Genomic DNA, 20,494 nt, shown 5'->3' on the forward strand with positions numbered 1-20,494 from the left:
TTTTGCATCAGTTGAAGGGTGTCGAGCGTGGTGTGGTGTGACAGAATACTTGACCCTCTAAGATGTACACCATATGATAGAGAGTGGACTCGTTCTCATGTGGGCTATAAAAATAACTAGCGGTAGTATAAAAACTACGTAGCATTGCCAAACGCCAAAAACGTAATAAAATTGAATTCAATCCAGAATTTAAGCTATATTGAGCTAGCATGGGTGAAAACATGTTGACTGTCTTGTAAATCCATGTAGGATGCAAGCATATTCAGGGTATTTTTCAAACGGTTTGCCAAATAAATTTCTTTGGAAAACGGGTCACGTTAGCTTACTTTCCAATTAAATGTAGGACAGGAAAATCCTGTTATGTGGCAAGTGAAAAACATCAAAGTAATTTGTTGTCCAAGTCCAGCGTCTTGTAAAACTTGTGAGCAAAATGGTTAAACAAATCGTAACTAGGGTGAGTTCTTTTTTTTCAAATTATTTTAAAATAGTTAATGTAAAATAATTATTAGAGTATGTAGAGGATATTGCCTCGATTTGACTCAATACCTATCGAGTCAAAATCCAAATTCCTTTCGTGTGACATAAGGAAAAATCGAATCTTGAACTTCTGGGGTTAGAAAATTTCAACAAGATGTTCGAAAAACTATTCTTCTGAAATGTGCGTGGCAATACTTAGGATTTGCAGTTTGGTTCGTAATTGCCAGTTACTAAGATTGGCAGTGTTCCCAACACTGTCTAACAGTGTTGCCACTTCTTCTTTTCAAAAAAAAAAACAGTGACTCCCAACAATTTCCCTCAGAAATTCAAATATTTCGTTTATAATTTTAGTCAGAACTATATTTCCTTTTAATTGCAAATCTTTCATTGCAGCTATATCTATTAACAAGTTGCCTACACGAAAATACGTTTGCAGAAAAGTACTTATAATTACCTATACTTTAATTAGCGTGATGGATACCTTCCAGGAAGCTAATTTTAAAACATTAAAATTAAAATTTGGTATTCCATGCTTGTCTCAGATCAACCCCAAAGGGTTTCGGACATGTTGGTTTGTGCACGCTCAAGGCGTTGAGGACTGGAGGCATTGACCTTGAAGACTGGAGGCATTGACCTCAAGCCATGTTTAGGCTCAAGTCTACGACATAGAAATCAAGTCTACGAATTATTCGCGAACTGATTAGCAAAGCTGGTTTAGCTTTCCATGTCTGATATTTGTGACAGAAAGCTCCCAGACCATTTACGAGAAGAGAAGCGTTAGCTATAGACATGAAAAGCAAATCCAGTCTGATGTGCAGAAGGCCTTTCTGGCTGGTATTTTTTTTGCACTAAACACAAATTATTGCACTTAAAACTTCTAAAAAACAAATTATAACTTGAAAAAATAAGGTGACATCTTAAATCAATATGACTTTAGCCTACCTGATAAAAACAGGTGTTGTGTACTTTTTTTTCAGAAAATTTTAAACAGCCATAAAACTGACAAAACTTACCCTTTTATAATTCAAATTGGAAATACAATTGCAACCGCTGGAGAAAATCCCACATGCGGTATTCTTTAGTAATATTATATAATTTTTTTTCTTAACTGAAACTAAGAAGTGACATTAAAACTTAAAACGAACAGAACTTATTCCGTATATAAATGGAGCTGTCCCCTCCTCAACGCCTTGCTCTTTACGCTAAAGTTTTTTATTGTTTTAGAAAAATAGAGTTGTGACAAAGAGTCAAACTTTAGCGCAAAAAGCGAGGCGTTGAGAAGGGGACAGCCTCTTTCATATACGGAATAATTTCTTTTCGTTTCAAATTTTAATGTCGCTTCTTACTTTCAGTTAAAAAAACTTGTTTTTTTATTTAATTTCTGAATGTTTTTCAACTAATACACGTTCGAATTTGGCTTGCCGTGCATGTAAAATTAAAACGAAATTTGCATATTAATTTTGGCAGATTTATACCGTATATGAAGGGTTGCCCCCTCCTCAATACCTTACTCTTTACGCTAAAAGAGCAAGGTATTAGGGGCATTAAACGGCCCCCGTGTTTCAGTAGCCGCTTTTAAACAATTGGGACAAACAGTCAAACTTTAGCGTAAAGAGCAAGATATTAAGGAGGGGACAACCCTTCTTTTGTGGAATAACTTCTGTACTTTTTGAGTTTTAATGCTACTTCTTACTTTCAGTTAAAAAAAAACTTGTTTTTACATTTAATTTCTGATTAAATAAATTTCTGGTAAGTTTCTGATATTTAATTATTTTTCAAATAATGCCGGTAAAATCTGGCTCACCCTCTATGAAATATACCCACCATCCCCCTCGTGGAAAACACCTCCGTGAAAATTTCATCCAACATAAAGCCGTCAAATTCCACCCCCGCCGTCAAATTCCCCCCAAACAGTTCCATCTTAGCTGAAAATCCCCCTCCCCATAAAATTGCTTGCGGAAGATTCAGCCTAAAAAAAATTCTCCTTAGCATTGTTTCATTTGAATAAGACTTTAATCTCTAATAAGTTTCTCAAAAACTCCAGTAATGCCCCCTTCCATGGATATTATTTCCCGGAAATCAAAACACGTGGAAAATAGACCCGGATAAATCCCCCAGAACATCTCCACATAACAAATTTGGCAAAGAGAACGTAAGACAATTAAAAAGAATTTCTTATAGGAATTCTGTCAAATCTACCCAGTGTAACATTTCCCCTGGAAAACGTAAACAATGGGTACATTTCATAACTTACAGGCCTCTCCCCAGGGAATTTGGGGGGAGGGGTCATTTTACACCTAAAAACATAATTATTTGATCTTTCAACTATACTGAACAAAAATGGTTATCTCAAAATTTTGATCAGATAATTTTGGGGAAAAATGGGCATGAGAGGGTGCCCAGTTACCATCCAATCTTCTTTGTCACTCAAAAAGGGCACTAGACCTTTTAATTTCAGTTTGAATGCACCCCCTCCCGATCTTCTAGGACAATTATTTCAATACGATTACCCTTGGAAAAACAAACAGAAAAAAAAACCAAATAAATACGCATCTGTGATCTGTCTTCTGGCAAAAATAGCAACATTCCAGATTTTTGTATATAGGAGCTTGAAACTTCTACAGTAGGGTTCTCTGGTACGCTGAATATGATGGCGTGATTTTCATTTAGATTTCTGGGATTGTAGGGGGTGTTTCCTCCTATTTCAAAAATAGGGCAAATTTTCTCAAGCTCGTAACTATTGATGGGTAATACTAAACTTGCTGAATCTTATATATTTGGAATCACCATAATAAGCTGAACCTTTTGATGCATCTACTGATATTAAAATTTCCATTTTTTGGAGTTTCGGTTACTATTGAGCAGAGTCGCTCCTTACTTACAGTTCGTTACCTCGATCTGTTTGAAAACATATATATTGTGCCCACGTCGCTCTTTACTAAGTGCTATTGCGCTGCCTATGATTAAAAAATGAAAGTAATTAATAAATCCTTACTAGTGAAACTAAGGAGCAACATTAAAAATTAAAAAAAAACAGAAATTATTTCGTATATGAGGGGGGTTTTCCCACCTCAATACCCCTTTCTTCACGCTAAAGTTTTTTAAGAACTTTCAAGAAAGGTTCTAATTATAATTATACGACCCTTTTGTTTCAGGAATCGTTCTTAAAGAATTGAGACAAAAGATTGAACTTTAGCGTAAGGAACAGGATATCTAGGAGGGGGCATTCCCCCTCAAATACAAAATAATATCTGTTCGTTTTAAGTTTTGACGTTTGCTCCTTACTTTCAGCAGAAAAAAAGCTTGTTTTTTTGTTTGATTTCTGATCGTTTTTCAAATAATTTCAGGAAATCCACCCTCTCCGCAAAAAATTCCCGCATGAAAAATTCTGCAAAAGAAAATTCCTCCTACGTAAAATTCTTCTGCCTGGAAATTACCCCCGGAAAATTCCATCCTCGCTGCGATTTCCCCCCAGAAAATTTCCTGCTTACGATTCCGCCTGAACATTACTTCTTGGCAAACTTTCATTTGAAGAAAGATTTGTTTTTATTTAATTTCTGTCCTTTTTAAGGTCATGGAGAAACCCCACCCCCTCTGTGGGTGGAAAATACTTCCTAGAAATACCCCCTCCCGTGGAAAGTTTCCTCAGCAGGAAATTTTCCCAGGGAGAAACTCTCCTGATCATATTTCCCCCATAGAAAATTTCTCCCATGGAAAACCCCTCCTCCGACGTAATAATGCCCAAGAGAGTTCCAACTCCGCTGAAAATTTCCCGCGGACAATTCCCCAAATGCATGTCCATATGTAAAATGGGTCGTCAACGAGAAAGTAAAGCAAATAAAACAAATTTCGGCAAATCCCTCCGGCAAAATTCCGGCAAATCCACCCGTGTAAATTTCCTCACGAAATTCTTCCCAAAAAACTTCCATCTCAATGGGAAAGTCTCCCCGTAGAAAATTCATCCCCAAAAAATCTCCCATCTCCTCACAAATGTCGGTACACTTCCTTATAACAGATACTATGTGCAAAGAATGGGCAAGTTTCATAACTTAAGGCCCTTCTTCCAATGGTTTTGGGGGTCATATCATCTCCAAAGACATAGTTATTGTACTTTTCAACTATACTGAACAAAATTCCTGTCTCAAAATTTTGATCAGACGACTTTTGGGAAAAAAGGGCATGGGAGGGGGCTTACCAATATTTTTGGTAACTTCAAAAGGGTACTAGAACTCTAAATTTTCGTCCAAATGAACCCTCTCTTGATATTCTAGGGCTATTGGCTTGATACAACTATCCCTGGAGAAAAAAAAAACAACAAATAAACACACATCCATGATCTTTCTTCTGAAAAAAAAAAAATACAAAATTCCACATTTTTTCAGATGTTAACTTGAAACTTCTACAGTATGGTTTTCTGATACGTTGAATCTAATGGTGTGATTTTTTAAAGAACCATAAAGATTCTTTGAACTTTAGGGTTTTTTTTCCCCTTTTTCGAAAATCGGTTAAATTTTTTCAGGATCATAGCCTTTGATGGGTATCACTAAACTTAATGAATCTTATATTTTTGGAATGACCATAATAAGCCAATTTTTTGTGAATGTTTATTGATGTCAAAATTCCATTTTTAGAGTTTCGGTTACTATTGAGAAGCGTCATTCCTTACGAGCTCGTAACCAGAACTGTTTGATTACTTGTTTGGGAATCCAGAACACAAAATGTTTTAAACCAAAAACTAGTCTTTGTAATAGCCCCCTATTCCCTGCCAGGAAACAAAAGTCAGATTAAAATCAGGATCAAGGATTATGAATTTGGGAATCAGATCCAGAATTAGGGAATGCAAATTAGAGATTTAAATCAGAAATAAGAAAAAGGTTAAAATTAGAATTCCATGGTTTGATAAAACACAGATTTACCCAGATTACAGAAACTTCTATAACAAAAAACAACCAAAAATATGTATTGTTTCTTTGTAATGTTCAGCATTATTGCTATAACACTTGTCGAGTTATATCGATATTTAATAAAAATTGATTTTAAAAGCATTTTTCAAAGAAAAGTTAGGAACAATATCAAAACTTAAAAAAAAGCTGAAATAAAGTCATATAACAAGTCACATTCGGAACGAACAGAAATTGCTGTGTGAGACTTATGATGTGTGATGAATAAATGAGACTTAGAAAGAACAAGAACAGACAAAAAAAATTTTCGATTTAGGTTTTAATGTTGCTCCTTACTGTAAGTCGAAAAAACTTGTTTGTTATTTTATTTAATTTCTGATGAAATTGAATTGAAAATGAATAATAAAGCCGCGTTTAAAACGAACAAGAATTACCACAGATAAGAGTTTTTTTTTTTAAATTTCTGATGAAATTGAATTGAAAATGAATAATAAAGCCGCGTTTAAAACGAACAAGAATTACCACAGATAAGAGTTGGGCCCAAGATTAATTTTAATTTTTTGGTGTCACAGATCTGACTAGCTGTTGATTTCTTTGCCTTTTTTTTCAGTCGAGCTAAACTTAGATGTCATTTGTCGTTTTTTAAATACAACTGTTTGATTTTTCTCCTTGCCTTTAATGTTCAATTAAATTTAAAAAAAAACAAGTTTTTTCCTGAATCACATAGGCCGTTTAATTAGAATAAATACCTCTTTTAAAAGTACTGAAAAAAATTCTAGCGTAAAGAGCGAGGTACTGACAAGGGGGTGATCCCTCTCATATACGTAAAAAAAATTTCGATTTAAGTTTTAATGTTGCTCCTTACTGTCAGTGGAAAAAACTTGTTTGTTTTTTTATTTAATTTCTGATCGTTTTTTAAGTAATGCTGGTAAATCTGGCGCCCTCTCCATGGAAAATTCCCCCCTCCCTGGAGAAATTAATCCATGGAAATATCCTCCAACGTAACCCCCTGACCCCCACTAGAAAAATTCCCATGAAAAATCCCCCTGAATCGTCTATATACTTCCCAATAACCAATACTATATGTAGCCTACACAATGGGCAAAGTTCATAACTTGCAGCTTTTCACCCTGGGGACTGTGGGGGGTAGAGTCATCCTCAAAGAAACTGGGATTTATTAGGCTAGTTATTACGATTTTCGACTATGCTGAACAAAATTGCTATCCCAAATTTTGTTCGGGTGACTTTGGGGAAAAATGAGCGTGGGAGTGGGGCTAGCTGCCCTCCAAATTTTGGGCACTTAAAAAGGGCACTAGAACTTTTGACTTCCGATAAAATGATTCCTCTCCCGATCTTCTTCGGTTACTAGTTCGATACGATTACCCCTAAGGAAAGAAAAAAAATATAATAATAATAATAAAGAGTAAACACGCATCCGTGATCTTTCTTCTGGCAAAAAACGCAAAATTCCACATTTTGTACATAGGAGCTTGGAACCTCTACAGTTGGGTTATCTGGTATGCTAAATCTGATTGAGTGATTTTTCATTAAGATTGCTTGATTTTTTAGGGGTGTTTCCCTCTTTTTCAAAAATTGGGCAAATTTTCTCAGGCTCGTAACTTTTGATGGGTACCAACAAATTTGATGAGTTTTATATATTTTGAATAAGCATCAAAATTCGATTCTTTTGATTGATCTATTGTTATAATGATTCTGTTTTTTAAAGTTTTGGTTACTATTGAGCCGCATCGCTCCTTACTTACAGTTCGTTTCAACGAACTGTGTGCTCCGTTCCTAAAACAAACAGATAGTGCCATAAATGAATAACTGAAGCTTAGAAAGAACATATATTAAAATGAATACGAGCCACGTATAAAATAAACATACATCGCTATAAACGAATAAATGAGACTTGGAAAGAACATAAATTAAAATGAATATAAATTAAATAGAATTAAATAAATTTATAAAATTAATTAAATATATAAAATTATATTATAAAATAATTAATATATTATTATTAATTATAAATAATTATAATTAATTATTATTATTTAATCAATAACTATTGAATTTTAATTATTAAATAATAATAATTATTATTAATTATAAATAAAGTAATTAATATATATTAAAATTAAATATTATAAAGTTAATTAAATAAAATTAAATTAAATAAAATTAAAATTAAATATAAATTAAATATAAAAGAATAACTGAGACTTGGAAAGAACAGAAATTAAAATTAATAATCCAGCCGCGTCTAAAATGAACAAAAATCGCCGCAAATAAGAGTTGGGCCCAATGCTAATTTTTATTTTTGGTGTTTAAGATCTGACTAGTTGTTGATTTCTTTGTGTTCTTGTTTTTTTTTCTTTTCTTTCATTCGAAATAAACTTACATGTCTGTTGTCGTTGTTTTAATACAACTCTTCGATTTTTCTCCTTGCCTTTAATATTCCATCCTTTCTACCTTGTTTTAGAATGGTTTTCATATAAATAAATACGAGAAGGCCAAAGTTCCTTTATTTATTTATTTTGTTTTTGCAAATCATTAGTCAGACTCTTTTTCTTCAATCGTTCGTACTGTCAAGATAATCAAAAATAATTTCAAAATTTCACGGACAAAAGTTATCTTTTCTTTATCATGCTTGAAACTGAAAAAAAATATTGCCCTAGAGTTTTTTTCTTTTATTTATTGGAAACAGCTTAGATGCAGTAACATTTAATATTTTTTTATTTTCTTTTTTCTAGGTATCCATTGGAACTTGTGTTATATTTTATCTCATAGCATGTGAAGCTGAGGCAAATCCTGTTGACTCACCTCCTTTAATAGAAGGTACATTTGCTCAATATTTTTTTCTTTTTTTTACTACTATTCAGGTTCTGCTCCCACACTGGTAGAAGTTCAATGAGGCTAATTTCTCCAATCTCTATATTTGTCCAGTAAATGCTATAATTTGTTTTCTAGTATCTACTAATCTCTCCATTTGCACCGAACTAATTCATGCGTATATCCAGAGGGTAATTAGGATCTATATCCCAGACATCATTATTTGGACAATTTTCGAATTTTCATAAAATATCGATTAATGTTCAGCTTTGCACCCCTTCTCCTCTCAGCGAAGCGACGCATTCCCTACGTGACCCTCATGTTTTTGTCATGTTTTTGACAATTAGATGTTATGACGTATTCCCTACATGACCCTCATGTTTTTGTCATGTTTTTGACGGTTAGATGTATGACCTCTTCCCTACATGACCCTCATGTTTTTGTCAAATATTAACAGAAAACTTTAGATAAGCATGATTAGCTTCTCAGTTACTTGCAATTTATGGTTCTGAAAAGTTTTCAATTCAGAATAAAGGACGCGATTTTCAACGGCTCAGTAGAAATATTTCAACACAGCCGTTGAACAGTTGGGACGCATAAGCTTACAGCGAAAAACTGAGAAAAATTTGCTGGTTCACCCAAAAACGGCCCTTTTTTTTTAGTGAAATCGCGTTAATGGGAACCCAGGGTAAAACATTTTCTGTTCAATAATTTTAAATTATTAGGAAATCGTAACGCTGTCAGGATCATAATGTCGGTTTTCAGTTAAAACGCAATTAAAATAACACGAACATGGTGTTCGTGGCAACCCTGTACCGTAGTCAAATTGCTATATGGGAAGACAGTGACCATCACAGTCAATGACCTACCGGAAAAGCCAACGGTTCGTCTTGTACGCTTAACTTCTTTTTACGAGAAAAACCAGTTTTATTTATGCTTAGGTTACTATGCCATTGAAACCGGTTTTTCTTTTTTCAACTTTTTTAGTTGATAATTTTGACAATTTTTAAGGAAAGACGTTGATGAAAAAGGTAGTAATATTTACGACTTCTGATTTTTCAGTACTTGTGTATTATATGGTACACACTCGAGATGTGTAATTAGGTTAATCCTACTGAGATACACAAATATATGATAAAAAGACAATACTTTAGGAACAAAGTAATGAAAACTACAACAAAGAATCATTGTAAGGGGTCTGCACAGAACGGATTATATTAAACACCTAACCCAACCAAAATAAATTTGTAATATAAATATACCTACAACGTAAATTTCAAATGAGCCTAAGCTAATTTTCTTCAAAAACTGATAGTTACAATTCGGGTATTGTCTGACCTGTAGTCTACAGGTCAGGCAATACCCCGTTTATACCTATCAGATTTTGGTGTTTCGGAGGGGTAAACCTTTCTTTACCTTTTTCGGCACTTCTTTTCTTTCATTATTTTTATGGATTAAAGCTTTTTGATTTTTTTTGCAGCCATGCCTTTATTTCATTCCGTAAGAAAAAAAACTGCCTGTTAGCTTTCCCAAATCTTGCTGCATAAGCTGTATATCGTAGAGGCTTACACCTATGCTCCATAACAATAACTAAATTGTTAGTAAGAAAAATTGGTACTTGAGTATTATATGGTACACACTGGAGAATTTGTATCTACAGGCATTTTTCATGTACAAAAAAATAACGATTTAGAGCGCGTAAGAAAGCTTTTAGGGGATAGTCTGTGGTGGATACAAAAGACCTTAAGAGATAAGAGATAAGGTATCAAACAAGAGATAATTTTCACAGGAGATAAAAAAAAACAGGAAATATGTTTTTGGTTTTTCTTGCTGTTTTTATCAAATTTTCTTAGGCAACTCATGCTCTTTCCGGAACCTCGCCGTAGCTCATTGCAAAAATTAAATTTAATTTATCTGTTCCCAAATTGTTGCAAAGGTAGGTATAATAGAAAATCCCTTGCTAAATTATATTCGTTATTTGCGGATCATTTGGTTTTCCATTTCCTTTCTTTCCGGACTTTAGCCTACTCCATAAAAAAAAATATCAGTTCAATTTATTTGTATTATTTCTTGATTTTTTTTTTTACTGCATCTACCTCCTCAGTATAGAAATGTAGACCTCATATAGTTGCCTGACTTTTTTTTAAGTGTAATTTTTCATTCCTTTTACCGTCACTCCGCTTTCGACGTTTTCTTTTTTTTCTTATTTTTAGCCCGTCAAAAATACACCCATACACATAAATATATATATATATATATATATATATATATATATATATATATATATATATATATATATATATATATATATATATATATATATATATATATATATATATATATATATATATATATATATATATATATATATATATATATATATATATATATATATATATATATATATATATATATATATATATATATATATATAGACTATGTTTCCTGAATATTTCTGCGAGTCAGGAAGATATAACGAATAACATAATCCGTTAAATTTGAAGGGTGTTACGTATTTAGATGTATCTTGAGAACGAAATAATGCATGGATAATCAGATCGATGCAATTTTTAAGTAATAAAAAATGTGAGTAAAAACTTATATTTGTAGTAATTATTATAGGATATATTTTTAAATAAAACTGACGAAAATTAGACCATAAGCCCAGGAGACCTTTTATATTGGGCTGTAGCCCGAAAAATAACAATGAATACTGAATATTGGACGGCACGCTAGACTTTTAAATCTTTGTTGTTGAGGAGGAGCGTTTGTCTTTGACTTAGGGTATGGATCAAGGGTGTGATTATGCGAGATCAAGCACAGTGAGTCTGGGAAGCTTACGGTTAGACAAACGCCCACGTAAGGTCTGAATTTCAGGGGAGGCGGGTAAACGCCTGGTCCAACTACAAGAACAAAAAGAGAATCTTGAAAAAGAACCTTTTTGTTTTTAGTATTGTAGAAATTTCATTGGGCTAAAATGAAAATGATTGACTTGTATTCAGCTATTTATCCAGATAAATTTTCATTTCCAATAAATTTTTTTCAGGAGAACAAAGTGACAACTCAGTAACTGAAAATGTGAATAGAGGAAAACTTCAAATGGTTGTTGGCAGCGCACCATCATACCCCTACCAAAATTTTGTACTATCGCAAAACCCATTTCTGACCAGCAACGCACAAAACAAATATGGCATTCTGAAAAACGAACTCCCAATCGGAAGTAATCTACAGTCCCAAATTCTGAACCAACCACAAGCCAGTCCTGTCTTAAGCCAATTACAAAATCAGCTTTTGACACAAACCAATCCCGTTTTAAACCAATTGACAGCTCCAAACCTTCAACAGTATTATTTTATAAGTTCCCCACTGGCTTACGAAAGCTACCCCCAAACTAAACCCAACACTCAGGTATTATTTGTTCCCAACCCTGTCACTGACGGTGTTTCAACATATGGCTCAAGGCCACTTGCCTTCACAGCTTCAGATGAACCAAATCCCGTACTACTGTGCAAAAAAGAAAAATGCTCTCAAGTTTCCCCCATGTTTCTTCGTCTTTTTGGATAAGTTTTTCTTGCTGTCGCTATTTATTTTATTTAATTGACTGTGTTATAAATACTAAAATTGGGCTGAATAATTTTTGTAATAAATGATATTTTTATTCGAAATAAGTGTATCATATTGTTTATAAATTTATTCTTATTTTTATTCCATTTTATCGTTCTTTCTGTATTTTATTCCTCTGGTTATTATTTATTCTGTTAATTTTATTATATTTATCAAAACAAGTTAGGCCTTTCATTCTTGTATTCCTTTTTTTTGGACAATGCTATGATCTGGATAACAGCTTATATATCTATTTTATACGTCATATTATTCAAATTTATCGTAACGTGTATCCAAGTTTCTTCTTTCCATTCTCCTTCATTTTGAAGAGTTTGTGTTAAATATTATTATTTATTACTATGTTTAAATTATGATACTATTCAAATTTTACAAATTTATTGTTCGGTCATAATGTTTCTTGATAAGCCTATGCATATGACCATTATTTACTAATTTATTTAATTAATGTTTCAAAATTAATGTTTCAAAATTAATGTTTCAAAATTTTTAAGTACCAAGGGCCTTAAAGTGAAAATTACCCCCTCCCCCCTTTGACCCATCTTAGGTTGTTCCAATATTATGAAGTTTTAAGGGGAGTATATAATGTTTATCGGTGTCACTGCGTTGAACCGTGAAATAAGAAAAATTAATTAGTTAAATTAATTAGTTGATTCCAAAGGCAACTGCACCTTCAAAGTACAGCTACCCCTACTTAAGCCTTTAGGTATCATTTGTTTTTGTTGTTTTTTCTTCGCAGACCCCCCCCCACGTTTTCCTTTGATTTGGCACCCGCTGCTTTCAAAAAGTTAAAAACTGCACATGGAAGTTCTTTCATTAAAAATTAATTTCTCAATTTTTTGCAATTTTAAAAGAGATATAGCCTATGGCTGTATACGTATTATTCTAACCAATCCAAGCATCATAATTCATTGTCACTGTCTTTGATGCTTTAGAAGAGTAAGTAATGATGATATATTTTATTGCGCTGAACAAGCGATATATTTTGTTTCGTATAATTTCTTTGTTTCGAGTTATGTGGTATAATATTATGTAATAAATATATTTTCATATAGTTTTTGAGGTCAGCGTAGAATGCACAGCCCATTATTTTTTCCATGATGAATTTACAATCAGTGGCCTGTGAAGGGGGAGAAAGGCACAGACTTTTAAAAGCTTTGACATAAACAGGTTCAAAGACTACAAGGGCCAAGCAAGGGCTATACAAGAGACTAGACGGGCTACTACAAGTGTTATACATGACGTACGAAAAAAACAAAGGACGGAGAAAACAAAACCAAACAAAGATAAATTGGATTAAACTTATCCTCACTTAATTCGTATTTTTGCTTTCTTCATTCTTTTTTTTCTTCTTTTTAAGTTTCCACGCTGTGTAAATTTATCAACACCCATTTTTTAAATAGGTGTCATTTTTTAAATAGGTGTCATTTTTTTAAATAGGTGTCATTAAAATAGGTGTCATTTTAAATAGGTGTCATTTTAAAATAGGTGTCATTTAAAGCAAATAGGTGTCATTAAATAGGTGTCATTTTTTAAATAGGTGTCAGGGGCAAAATGATGCCCCTTTCTTGTATAGGCATCATTTTGAAAAGTTAGAACTCTGTGAATACAAGCCATGGAATGAATGGTTTGTGACATTTTCTTTCCCTCTGGTAGGTTTTCATTTTTCAAAATCGAATTTTTTTTTATTTGTTATTATTAGGACTCGAAATAATGAAAATAGCCTAAGTTATTGTAAAAGATACTGGCATACAACCTTTTCAAAAGTACTATCCTAATGACCCACAAACTACCACAAGAGCCGCTATGTGTTTCTTAGTAAAGCGCTGTTTTCAAAAGTTTTTTTTTGGTGCCGGTAAGTGGCACTAATAATGTTTACTTAAAGTGAATTAAAAATATATGTCGTTATGGTTTGATATTTGGATTTTAAATTTATAAAAAATCCGCTGAGCGCACTTTATAATCGTATATTTTGTCTAGTTCTAAAGTTCTAAAAACTAGTTTTAGTAAGTAAAACTATCTTTATTTAAAGTCCAATCATGTGTTTTGATGCCAGTAACTGGCACAATAGCTTATATCAATCAAAGTGCCGTAGAGCAAAAAAATTGTTTGGTGTGTGTTTAAGCTTATCATAGCTATAGACTAACACAAGAGTTTTTAAATCCCATTGAAATTATTGATGATACTTAACATACACATCTTTGACAAAAGAAAATTATAATCTAGGGCTATGGGGTAAAAATGAAACAATAAAAGAAACAATAATGGAAAGCAAGCAGAATTAATAAAATATAAAATAGAACCAGAAACTGAGCAAATAGAAAGCAAACAGATACCAAATAGAGAACAAATAGAGCAAAATTCAGACGTTGCAATAAAACTACTTGTATGTTCTAAGCACGTTCATTAATGTGTCATTTGCACTCAAGACGAAATGAAACCCTCTCTCCTTTTGAGAAAGCAAATCTATAACCTTAGTTTAAGCGTTAATAGTATTACATCCCGGCTTTTAAAACATAATCATATTGGAAAGCAGGGCCGGATATATGGCGATTGGAGGGATTGGGCCCAATCGGGCCCCACGCTTGAAGGGGTCTCGTGCTGCCATTAAAGTGAACAATTAATTTTCAAAATTGTCTTGACTTACTTGACTTAGGGCTCTTGCCGCGATGGGGGTGGCGTAAAGAGCGTTGCACCTCTGTTCCTCCAGGCTGACCAATTTGGTGCTAAGATTGGGGCCTCGTTGACAGCAATGTTGGCCATCTCCAGGAATTTATTGAGACTACTCTTCCACCTGGTCCGGGGTCTGTCTCTCGGGCGAGACCAGTCACAAGCTTGTGGGTCAAAATCATAACTTATTCTGGCTTGGGTTGTCGTCGGCATAAGCAGGAGGTGTCCGAACCACCGGAGAGTGCGCTGTGCTATCTGGATGGAGAACAGCACTTAGGAGGTGAGTGCAAGTAAGCTTGCGTTGCTCACAAAATCTTCTCACCGAAGTCCTTCAATCTGACGGAGCTGTTTCGTCTGGCAGATTTCTATTATATTGAGGGTTGTCAACTTAAGGGGCCATGTTTCTGCTGCATAGAGCAGGACCGAGCCTATGGATGTGTTATTTATTCGCATCTTCGTGCGCCTAGATATGTGCGGCGTTCTTAAGAGGGTGTTGTGTGTTCCGACGATAGACGAGGCTTCTGACATTCGACTGCGTACCTCATCAGCTATGGAGCTTTCACTGGACAGCACGGAGCCGAGATAAGTGAAGTTTCTTACAACTTCAGTAGGAGCTCTGCAGACAGTTATGTTCTCGGGGGGTGGGACAGGGCTTGGCGGCTCAATTGCCATTATCTTAGTTTTGAGCCAGTTGATTTTCAGCCCCACTTTTGTTGCCTCTTCCTGTATGACTTACAGCGCGTCAGTCAATTGGTCAATTGAGTCGGCAACGACAGCAAGACATCTGCGAAGTCGGCATCCGTCAGAGCCCGGCCCCCAAACCGCAGACCGAAGGGCAGGCGATTTGTAGTTCGTGTCATGACATAGTCTATGGCGCAGTTGAAAATGTCAGGGGCGGTAGAACACCCTTGGCGGACACCGGTTTTGATACCGAATGTCACGCCCTGTTTGCCGTTGATTTGAACGCAGCTCTCCGTCGCTTCGTAGAGCTTTCAAACAGCTTGTAGTATTTATCAGGAATTCCAGTAGATCAAAGTATCAGCCGGAGCGAGTTACAATCCACCGAGTCGAACGCAGCCCTGAAGTCAACAAAGGCTAGGTATACTTTCCTCCCGAATTCATTTGTCTTCTCAATTAGCTGGCGCATAGTAAAGATCTGTAAAAAGATGGCGCACTCCTGGGCATAAACCAAGCCTGCTGGACTTTCCTCTTTCTTTGAAAGATATTCGTAAATCTGTCCAGCAGGGTCATAGCAAATAGCTTTCCAGGCACTGAAAGAAGCAGTATGCCTCTTCTGTTAGAACAGATTCTTTTGCTCCCCCTTTTCTTCCAGAGGGGCAGGATTATGCCCGCTCACCAGTCCTTCGGAATACATTCAGTACACCACACAACAGAGAACGGAATCTGGAGCCAAAGTAGCATAGCCAGACCGGCATACTTCAAGAGCTCAGCGGATATCTCGAATATGCCTGCCGCTTTGTTGTTCTTCAAGCGTTTTACTGCTGAATGGATTTCTGCATGCGTGAAAGGAGTTTCTGAGTCATTTGTCAGCAGTTCCTGAGTATTGGTGGCTAGGTTGGTGAGTTCCTGGTCTGTCTGCGCTACAGCTTCGGCATCAAGGAGGCCTGAGAAGTGGTCTATCTATCGGCGGACCTGGGAAGCTTCGTCACTAAGTGGCTGGCCGTCAACGGAAATAACAGATGCAACCGAGGGTGCTTTGTCGCCTGTGAGATCACAGAGGTGCTTGTACAGACTGCCACCGTCACCTTTGTTGGCTGCACCATCCAGTTCAATTGCCTTCCTTTCCACAAACAGCTTCTTGTCTCGCTGTATCAATTTATTGAAGACGCCATTGAGGCTTCTATAAGTCGGTATGTCACCCTGTAAACCTTGCCTTGCGCCTCTACTCTATGACATCAAGCATATCTGACTGGATCCATGCTTTATTACCACGCTTTCTTTGTCCGACATTTACTTTCGCTGACTCCAGGACATTCTTTTTGAAGGAGAACCATGTGTCCTCACAACTTTCAAATGGCAGGAGTGCGTCAAAGTGGTTCGAAACATCAATGGCGTATTTGGACCGCATCTCCTGCTTGCAGAGGTGAGAGACATTGATCTTGACTTGTCTTGGTCCTGGGCGCTGGGCTTTGAGCCTTAAGCGCATGTTAGTGACGACAGGGCGATTGTCTGTGTTACCAATCTCAGCTGCCCTACACGTGCGGCAGTTACTAATCGAAGACCTCCATCTCTGTGAGACAATGATGTAGTCAATCATTTTTTTGGTACGGCTATTGTTTCTGTTTCACGTATATTTGTGATTGTCCTTCCTTGTTAACAGGGTGTTCGTATTCACAAGGTTATGCATGCTGCAGAGTTGTAGGAGGCTTAGCCCATTTTCATTTAGAGATTCTGGTGCAACTGGTCCTATGACTTGCCGCCTAAAGTCATGGTTGTCCCTCACAGTTGCAATAAGGTCACCCAGAAGGATGACAATATCGTGTGGGGACATCTTAGCAAGTTCAGTCGTCAGCGCAGAGTAGAAAGTGTCTTTTGCTTCGGCGTCAGCTTCGTTTGTGGGGATGTAAGAAACAAGGACCGTAATTTTTCCTTGCTTGTGACTGAGTCGAGCATTGGCAATTCTATCCGATACGGGAGTTAATGACAGTAGACCCTTCTTGGACATGTCATCAAGAACTAGTCCGACACCGTTTCTTCTGGTAGTTGTCTGGCCAGACCAGAGTAGGTGGTATCCCTAGCCTATGGAATCATTCCTATTGCCGACTAGTTGGATTTCTTTTATCCCAGTAAAAGAAGATGCGGAAACGCTTCAGTTCCATCGCCAGAAGCGTCTTAGCTCCGGGAAAATTCAATGTCAATACATTCCAGGTGGCAATACGGAGGCCACCTTGGTCAAGGAGATTCAAACGCTGGTCATTTCTCAGTCCAGGGGTCAGCAAGGGTAATGATTGGATAAAAGAAGATTGGTCATCCGAGGCAGTTGCTGAGCTATTCGTTGCAATGGGTCTCGGGTGGAGGGTTGCAAGCCAAACCGACCCTAGGCCTGGATTCTGATTTGAGCCAGGATGAACCTGGCTACTGAGAATCCTCGGGTGGGCTCCACCCGCCTCCTAAGGTTGAGGCTACCCTGATCAGTGCATTTAGTTAGGGGATATCCCATATCCAGAGGTACGTGGTCAGCAGACATGGTCTTTATCATTCCGGACGAATTCCATCAACTCCTAAAATTTCACAATTTTCGAAATTGTGACGTGTTGTTAACAGTTCCAGTAAGCGCTGCTTTTGGAGAGAAATCAGTTTCCATGCTGAGACTAATAAAAAAAACTATCTGATATCAACAATAATCAGGATGGACTAAATAGTTAAGTAATTATGTTGATTCAAAGCGAAGACGCAAGGAAAATAGATTTTATAATCGTTTTAGAAGTATTTGCAGAATAATAATTTAGAAATATGTACATTCACGTGCCCATATTCACTGATATAAATTTCAAAAGGCATTTTCATAATATCTAGGGGACACAAACGTAAACTAAGGTAAGCACAAAATGAGCCCAAAACAGAAGAAAAGAGGACAACCAAAGCTCAAAATGAACAAACTGGACCATCAAATGAGACAAGATCCAGAGAACGACCTGAAAAATGTAAAAGTACGACGGGTGATAATGAACAACCTAGACCATCGAAAGTGACAAGACCAATCCAAGCTAAGGCAAAAGTGTATTTTGCCAAGGCAAAAGTCACTGAAAAATGTCCGAAGCAACGATAAATGAAAATAAAATCCAAGAGATATGTAGTTAGAATATTAACGAAACCGACAATTAGAACAAGTCAAAAACGAAACTGAAGAGCTTAGAAATACGCAGTTAAAAGATAAGTGACAGCGAGAATCACAACGACACAAAACCGAAAGTGAAGAACAAACAAAACATGCGGTTACAAGAAATATGACAATGAGTACCAGAACAAATCAAAATGAAAATGCAGAGCAGAGAAATGTATGGTTATAAGATATACGACCGCGAGAACAAAAAAAAATATGCAGTTAGAAGATAATCCTCAGGGACAATTAAAAGCAACAGAATGTGTCAAAAATGAAAGGGAAGAACAAAGAATTGTATGGTTAGCAAACACGGTAAAGCGAGTATCAAAAAGTATCAAAAATGACAATAAAGAAGAAGGAAATGTGCTGTCAAAGGACAACGAGAATCAGAATAAGTTAAAATGAGAGTGCAGAAGGAAAAAATATTATGTCCCATCACAATCTTCGATACTAACTAACTGTGGCGTAAAACCCAGTAAAAACCTACAAAGATGCCGTGGACTACGCAAGTGGTATTAACAAGTCATTGGGGTCCTTCAACTCTGGATGTATTCACTGCGGAGTCCTCAATTATCTCGCTGTAAAATTAGCCAACAAAGATGAGTTACTTGAGGACTGCTGCCTGCTTAGCCGAATTGCATTCTTGCATCAACAATTTCCAAATAAATTTGTTTGGCCTATTATAGGACATCACTTGCTCTCTAAAGAATTCCACAAACAAATAAGAAACTGGAACTCATGCTTTGCTTTGACTTTATTCAACGTAAGCGATGATTGAACCAAAAAAGTCGTAATGTTTTATATATATATATATATATATATATATATATATATATATATATATATATATATATATATATATATATATATATTATATATATATATATATATATATATATATATATATATATATATATATATATATATATATATATATATATATATATATATATATATATATATATATATATATATATATATATATAAGCAGGCAGCAGTCCTCAAGTAACTCATCTTTGTTGGATACTTTTACTGCGAGATAATGGAGGACTCCACAGTAAATAAATACAGAGTTGAAGGGCCCCAATGCCTTATAAATAACTAATTATAAATAATTATAAATAACGTAGTTCACGGTATCCTTGTAGGTTTTTACTGGGTTTTACGCCACAGTTAGTTAGTATCGAAGATTGTGATGGGGCTATATATATATACATATATTATATATTTTCATATATATATTTTCATATATATATTATATATTTTCATATTATATATTTTCATATATAGTGAAGCATAATACAAACACAAGTTCATTTATAAAAGTACAATTATCTAAAAATAAATAAGAATTCACGATGGGGCTTCCTTTCTGTTTCGTGGTTGTTCTAAGCTCTAAATACACTGATAAAGAAAACAAAATAAATTGGTTATCTTAGTATCAAAGAGTTGCATTTCTTTATTAAATTTAAAAGCAGATGATAGTTGACTTAAGGTGAACGATGAAACAATGTGTAACATTATTATTTTTTGTTTAATTAATTTTACTCATTAAAGTTTATTAATTTATAGTTAAAATACACTTCCATAGAACAGATAAGAATTTTCAATATCTTTTCAGTTTCTATTACCATTCTACACTATTGAGTAGAATGGTAATAGAAGCAACATTATTTGAATTTCCGTTTGTAGCGATAAAAGAATTTATATTGTGGTAATGGGAAGAGTCGCTACTGTGGTGATAGAGATTTTTCCTATAGAGCCGCTATTATTACTGAAGGTTGCGTCTACTAGGCTAGCACCTCTCTCAAGTAATGAGACAAAATTGAACATGTATACATGAAAATGTGGTTTCTCACGTCTCTAGCTATCTGGAGATCAGATTCCTTTGGGAGCATTTACCTTGGAGACTGGCGAACTAGTTACCTATTCTCGGAATAGACTCAGACATACAAGAGAAATAAACACATATAAAAAGACAATAGATTTATTGAACTTACATGCTTAGTTGTACAGCAACGGGTCACTTCAATGACAATAATAATGGTGACCGAGATTATTTGCGGTACGAACCGTTTTAGATCTAACTTAACATTAAAATTAAAAAACACATTTACCCCACTCCCAAACGCAATTCTTTCGTCCTGCG

General features: G+C 35.2%; 2 protein-coding genes across 2 annotated transcripts; one reads left to right on the forward strand and one right to left on the reverse strand.

The window, feature by feature from the left end:
* The first annotated feature begins 266 nt into the window (after positions 1–266).
* On the forward strand, positions 267–12,885 carry LOC148940459 (uncharacterized). The gene is made up of 3 exons (XM_089105288.1): positions 267–454; positions 8,132–8,216; positions 11,257–12,885. Exons 1-3 carry the CDS (start codon positions 431–433, stop codon positions 11,772–11,774), a joined length of 627 nt encoding a protein of 208 aa, XP_088961414.1. The 5' UTR covers positions 267–430; the 3' UTR covers positions 11,775–12,885.
* Positions 12,886–16,806: 3,921 nt separating this feature from the next.
* Positions 16,807–17,187, reverse strand: LOC148940460 (uncharacterized). The gene has a single exon (XM_089104993.1). The coding sequence runs from the start codon at positions 17,185–17,187 to the stop codon at positions 16,807–16,809; it is 381 nt and encodes a 126-aa protein (XP_088961119.1).
* Between the last annotated feature and the right edge of the window lie 3,307 nt (positions 17,188–20,494).

Source organism: Artemia sp. Qi Xiang Cuo, chromosome 19 (assembly GCF_049724085.1).
Source record: "Artemia sp. Qi Xiang Cuo chromosome 19, ASM4972408v1, whole genome shotgun sequence".
In the NCBI taxonomy this organism is placed as follows: Eukaryota; Metazoa; Arthropoda; class Branchiopoda; order Anostraca; family Artemiidae; genus Artemia; species Artemia sp. Qi Xiang Cuo.